This window comes from Nymphaea colorata, chromosome 3 (genome assembly GCF_008831285.2).
Source record: "Nymphaea colorata isolate Beijing-Zhang1983 chromosome 3, ASM883128v2, whole genome shotgun sequence".
NCBI lineage: Eukaryota > Viridiplantae > Streptophyta > Magnoliopsida > Nymphaeales > Nymphaeaceae > Nymphaea > Nymphaea colorata.
Genome location: NC_045140.1, coordinates 11,469,935 through 11,476,884, shown reverse-complemented (window position 1 = coordinate 11,476,884; position 6,950 = coordinate 11,469,935). Strand labels below are relative to the sequence as shown.

General features: G+C 40.6%; 1 protein-coding gene across 1 annotated transcript; it reads right to left on the bottom strand.

Moving 5' to 3' along the window:
* Positions 1-379: 379 nt before the first annotated feature.
* LOC116250312 (phosphatidate phosphatase PAH2-like) lies at positions 380-6,636 on the bottom strand. The gene is made up of 4 exons (XM_050076784.1): positions 4,464-6,636; positions 3,290-4,307; positions 2,512-3,086; positions 380-2,257 (listed from the first exon to the last, which is right to left on the bottom strand). Exons 1-4 carry the CDS (start codon positions 6,123-6,125, stop codon positions 2,246-2,248), a joined length of 3,267 nt encoding a protein of 1,088 aa, XP_049932741.1. The 5' UTR covers positions 6,126-6,636; the 3' UTR covers positions 380-2,245.
* Between the last annotated feature and the right edge of the window lie 314 nt (positions 6,637-6,950).

Below are 6,950 nucleotides of genomic sequence, written 5' to 3'. Positions count from 1 at the left end.
ATTTATCCCATATTTTTTTTAGAAACTCATAAACATTCTTGGATACCATGAACACACTATGATTTTATTGAGATATGTGTGGCATCTCCTTTCGAATGAATTTCAACTAGAAACCTCAGAAATTGGACATTAAGAATAGCTATCCCACCTTGATTGAATGTAACTTGAAACAAAGTCTAAGCCCCTTACCAATTAAAAAACTCTTCTAGAATTTATTTCTAATTTTTTTCAATAAGAAGGCTCAAGCATGGAATTTCAAGGCTAAAAAAGCTGTCAACAGAAAATACAAGTGTCAAGTAGCAAAAGTTTTGTAGTAAAATATAAGAGGGCTACAAACAAAAGAAGCATTAGATGTGTGCTTGTGCATTAAGCAAGGAAATAAGTATCATATGTGGTGGCTTATTGACCATGAGAATATGTGCAATATCACAAACAATATTGATTGGTATATTCTCTTGCTTAGGCTCAGAGATTCTACTTCTTCAATAGAACAGTCCACCAAATAACTCCATTCTCCTGAGTTGTTAGAGCTGTTAAAAACAACAAATTTGCAGTATAAAATCATAGCACCAAATCACTTCTCCTCTTACATTTGTTGTAATAGATGAGATTTGAGTCCAGATGTGTCAGGCTTGAGGATCCACAATCTGCCTAAGCTTACATTGTCTTTTGTATCAATGGCCATCAAGATAGTGTTGGTGTTGATGTTAGTGTTCAGCAAAGTGTAATATTTATCATTTTTTGACATTTATAATCTTCTGGTTTATAAGTGATCTCCATATCCAACAAAATATTAATAGCATTAATAATGTCATTTAATATGTAAACTTCAATAATTAATTTCTAAATACTGACAAAAGCCAGTGTATGTGTTGGGCAAATATTATATTTAAGTCTATTGATGAATTTAAAGGCATGGACATCACAGCCATATAGCTAACAACTGAACAATTATGAGTATGTGTCTGTACTTAATATTGCCATTTATACAATGTGGATTACACGTTTTCTCTTATTTCAATTGAGAGAATGACAGAAACTTACCAAATATGCGGATCCTTCACACATGTTAATATGTCAATGCTTGGAGCACGAGAATGCTGCCAGGATGCCACACTATGACAAGCAAGCTTATGGATAGGCTTTATATGGCATAACTACTAATTAAGAAAAAAATGGTAGCATTATAAGCAGTTCCATGATCAGCACTTTATTTTGAGAGCAATAGAAACTAATTCATTCGACTAAACACATAAAGATAGCTGCCCAAATTGAGTAACTATCAAAAAATTAAGCTGTTATGATATGCACCGTCTTAAATAAGCTGACCAACCGTCACTACATCAATTTATCTTTTGGTAACATTAACAATAACACTTTAAGATAAGCATCTTAAGATCAACATCTCACAACAACATTTTGCGATGTCATCTCATCCAATAGGTTAGAGCTAAAAGCTGTAACAAACAAAAACAAGACTAAGTGATGCACAACCACCTGATTTAAGCATGAAATGATACCCGATGATGAAGATTAACACAAGAATACATCAACTTTATGAAGGCAACACAGAAAAAAGGAAGAAAACAAGCAGAAAGAAACTTCACATTCAATCAATTGCTAGGTGGAATCAAGCTCTTCGCAAGATGAACCTAAACATGAGGAGTGAACCAGAATTTTTTTCCCCATGTATGTAAAACTTTATGTTTGTTTTTGTGGAATTCGACAATCTACAATTATACAGTACTTACATGTTATTTCTTTGTGATAAATCATAAGCATATAATTTTTATGTTAATCACCTATGAAACTCAAGGGAAGTGCAACTCTCTGCAAGGCTAGGCCCTCAGCATCAATAATATGTAGTATGCACACAACTAGATCTCTAGGTATGAATACCGGTAAGGAGCATTTTCAAAAAACACGGGTATCGAGACACTACCATATTATATAAACTGAATCATGACTCTGGGTGTATTTGTGTCTGTTGCACTGGTGGCAACTCAGTTTGTAGGTTACCCATGTTTGGCATCCAATCTGCTGAAAAGTTTACCCATAGCAGACAATATCCTGCAATCTGGAAACTTAAATTAAAAAAAGAAAACTTATGATAAAGCCCAACTCACTGAATCAAAGGAACACAAACTAGTCTATCTTGTTCATCATGAGAGTACCTTACACCGGTGCCAACGCAGCTTCTGGGTTGGCTGTGCTTGACATCCAATCTGCGGTAAGTGTCTGCATATCAGACAATATCCTGCAATTTGGAAAAAAAAATCATTCAAACAATAAACCAAGGATATCACCAAACTCATTAAATCAAAGGAACATAACATTGTCAATCAGAGTTGAAATCCTTAGAGAGAGAGAGAGAGAGAGAGGAAAGAGAATGGGAGAAAGAGAGAGCATAAAAAGCGAGGAGGATCACCATCAAGGAGAGAACAAACCCTACACACGACACCAATAAAAGTAGTAGCAGTAATGAAGATATATTTTTGAGTGATAAGAAACCTGTTGCTTTCCAAGCATTGCAGTAGAAAATGTAAAAGTTACTATGTTCTGCCCTTCTTTCAGGTTCAGTGATTTCAACTGTTCAGATGTTGGAATAATTGTTCGGACCTTCTTAGTAGATCTTGTATTCATATCCTCCCTTTCTGCTGCACTAAGTTGCTTCTCAAGAGATTTTTCACCACTGTCACCCAAGCAATCACTTGGGAGTGACCGAGTAGCTGTAAGTGATTTTGATTTGTTAAAACCAAACGGCCAGAATCTCCAGCTTCCACCTGAGGGAACAATTGCAGAGGAGGGGTACTTTTCAAGTTTCTTTTCAATTCGTTCAACAGCAATCATGCCCTTGGGTTCCAATGCCTTTTCATGTCCAAATGAAACCATGCCCAGAACAATTGGTGCTGCAGCATCCCATGGAAAGTATTGACCGTTTATCCTAACTACAAGCCTATCATTTTTTAGAATTGATGGGCCCAAAGCACTGAACTTCTCAAAAGAAACTTTCTCGGCATCAAATGCCTTTGAAGCAGCTTCGATCCCCATTCCTTCAGACAGCAAGTGCTTACAAAGAGATATTTCTGCATGGTAACAGAGAAGCACATACTAGCATACATAAGAACCTACCAAGGATTCCTCGAAGCATGAATAAAGAAGTATGGGAAGAAAATATGGGGACCTAACCAAATCTCAACCATGAATTGTTACAATAACTAGAGAAGCAAAAGGAACTTCCATATATTTTCAAAACGCATTTCATATAAAAGCAACGTCACAAGCTTACCAACGAGATTGTCAACTGGAGGCCTTTGGGATTCTGATCCACTTTGAGTTTCACAAACGGAAGTATCACCCTCAGGCTTGCTCTGCTCGGTTTCCATTTTAACTTTAGATGCAACTCTATCATCTGAAGGGCTTTCAAAATCCTTCCCGAGGATTCCCATCTTCAAGAGTTCATAGTTCGAAGTCCGTGAATGACTTAGAGTCTGAATGCCAAAGCTTTCCAGGTCAGAGATGCCAGATCTGAGGACGGGTAAACATTTTGAGAATGGTTCGGCATCACCTTCATGCTTGAGAGGTTTTAAGATGCTAATTGGCTTGGATCTCTCCATTGCTTCAACAGGCGTCATATGATAACAATCACACGACGACTCCTGTATGTCATCTTCTGTGGTTGATTCAAAGATAAGCTCGGAAGACAAAGATGATTCGTGATGCATCCTCTCCAGCTCACTTGTCTTCTCCAGAGTACCATTGGTAGCATATGTCATCATTTCTCCATCAACTGCTGCATCTTGGGAGGGCCATGCTGGAACATTGTCCTTGTCATTCGGAAAGCTGGAAATATCAGTAAGAAGCTCATCTTCCAAAAGTTGACAGCCTGCAACGTGGCCTGAACAAGATGCAGTCAGACTGCCATTAATAGAATTCAGGGAACTAGCCACAGAGGTCAGCACTGTGACATCATTATCTATTTCTAACTCATTTTTGTCTGCCTTGTGACCGCCCTGACCAGACGAAATGCTTTCGGTTGATGTTTTATCCTTCAATGATAGTGGATAGCTGGGATATGCTAAATTGGCACCATGATATGACAAATTTTCCGTGACTTCGGCATTGTCAAATTGATCTGGAGAGGAGCAGACATCATCTAGATGTTCCCTTTGGCTTTCAGAATTCTTCCCCGTCTCCATTGGAGAAGCTCTATCCAATGTATCCACGTCAACAGCCACATTCGTCACAAGATTTTCGTTTTCTGAAATATCATCGAATTGAAAGACTTCCATGGGTTGAACCATATTCTAATACGTTTTCTGTCTCATTACCATCAATCATCTCATCTGAACCATAACTTTGTAAGGTGAAGTCACTAGACTTATATTTCTTCTCTGTTACAATTTCGTGTTCATCAAGGGGGCAGCAACGATCTTTTCCATCTTGTTTCAGTTTTAAATAATTTTCTCTTTTTCTTCGACCTGTATAAGCAAGTTGCGCGATAAAGTAGGTTCATTAACCAGCTCAGTTGTCTCACATAACAACTCAGCATTGAGCTGAACCTCATCCGTCCAGCCTTTCTGAACAGTTTCCTGCTCAACAATCTCATCGTTGCAAGTCCTTGTATTAGCATCATCGACCCCAGGTTCCAGAGTAGATGACGAAAGAGAATCATCTTCTGATTCACCCTCCTTCTTAGAGTTTTCTGCCATTGAAGTGACGCACGTACACTCCTCGTTTGATTCTTTTGCACCTGAATTCAAACGTTTTGATACTATAACCATTGTAGACATTTGCGCCCCGGCACGGATGCCAGAACAGTCGTTTTCTTGTTCTTCTTTTTCAGCACTTTTGGGTAATGGAAAGCTAGCTTCCAACGCTAAACATGAATTTTGGAGAACTGAAAACTCCATCCCATCATCCATTCCCCCAACAGAACTATCTTCTAGCATGGAAGAAGGATCCTTCATACCAGAAGTCACCAACTCAAGAAAATCAACATCACAATTTTCCTCTTCTGCTACATTCCAGCGTGGAGCAATATTAGAAGATGATGGGGCGTCGCCATTCACCTCCCTCGCCACATCAGAAACTCCATCCGTCGAAAGGACGTTCCCACCATTTTCTTTTGGTTCTTTTTCGTCTGAACTCTCCGATTCTGTAAGTGGTGGAGACATCGCCAGCTCTTTATCAATGCCAACACAATCGTTTTCTTGTGTTTCTTTTTCAGCAGGCAGAGACAAAACCGAGCTACATTCCAGCGAAGAACAGGAGTTTAGAGATCCTGGTAAGTCCAATTCAGAGTTCTTTCCTACAATTGAATCATCTTGCGGCAGAGAAGGACTCTCCCGAGCAGAATTCTTCAAAATCAAAGCACTAGCGTCGTAATTCTCACCTACTCGTCTATCCTTAGCCAAACCAGGATCATCCCTGCCATTAGTCAAGGGAGAGATAGAAGACAGCGACGAAGAATTAGTGGCAGTACCTTCCTTCGTACGATCAGAAAAATTGGTCGACCATTTGACTTCGAGAAGATCAGCTGCAATCTCAGTTCTCTCCAACGAGTCGATCCTATCGGCGCCACTGCCGTCCCTCCTCTCCCCCTTCATCGACCTCCTCCCAAAAACAAGCCCGAGAATGCGAGATCGCCTCGAATTGGTCCTCATCAGCAACTTCCCGTTGTTCTCATTGATCACCGTCCTCGCCGGATTCATGGAATCTTCGTCCAACTCCGATCTCTGGCGGCTGTCCAAATCTTCGGACTGACAACTACCCTTCTTTCTCCGCTTCCCATCCTCCGTGTCTTCACCGGAAGATGGCGCACTTGGAGCCCCATCGTCGTCATCTTGATCAACCTCCTTGAGAAAATAAGCCTCGCCCTTGTGGTCCAGGAACATGTGAAACTCAGCCTCCACGCCATTGACGGAGACGGTGACAAGCTTCTCCCGTCGCTTCAACACTCCCTGAAATTTGCCGAACTTCACGTACCAAGGTGTCGATTTGAAGGTGCCGTCCTGCTGCTCCACCACGATGATGTCAATGGCGCCACCAAACGGATGGAATGGCCTGGCAACAGTGTAGACTCCCCTCGTTATGTAGCTCCCTAATCGTTCCACTGCGTTCATCTTCCCGACCGCCGTGGAATAGAAAAACGCGAATTTCCGTCACCAAAATCCGATCTACCCTTCAATCCCGAGAGGAACCCAATTTGGTGGCAGCAGCGTATTGGGTTCCTCCGGATTGAATCACTCGATTCGCTGGCACCAACTTCGCAAAAGATGGATTTTGAGGAGGGATAATGCACATGAAAGCTTATTTGCAGATGCCCATCGAATGAAATTTACTAAAAATAAACCGCTCTACATAGGAAAAGGAGAAACTGTAGTTCCAAAATCCATTTGGGGATTCAATTATTCATCGAAAGAGATGGATTTAGGAGGACAATGAATCGAAAGAGAGAGAGGGATATTCCAATGGATGCAAGGAAGGTGCTTGGTGCTTATTGTTGAGAGAGAGAGCGGGAGGGAGGGAGGAAGGGAAGGGAGACGAAGAAGACCGTTTGATGATTGCGTGTTTGGTTTTGAAGCTTTTTAATCGAGTGATGACGAGAGGGGCTTGAGTTGGACTGAGGTAAGGGTGAGATGGCTGCTGTTAGGTTGCCACTTGGAAAGTTCAATCCCTGAACCAGTAAAATTCCCTCCTCTGCTTTGTTGCCTCTCCTCTGTCTTCTTCCTCCTTTATAGGTTTTTTATTCTAATGTTTTTCACATTTGAACTTTTTTTTTATACGTGACCTTTATCTTCTGCGTTTATCATTTATTTCAGTTAAAAAAGGCTTCTGTTGCCGTTAGGTTAGGTAAGAAGAAGGGATATTCACCGACTTCGTTTCATTTGTATGACGATATCACCTGTACACGTTCCAAGTCGAAATCCCTTTGACTCATGCTAAGC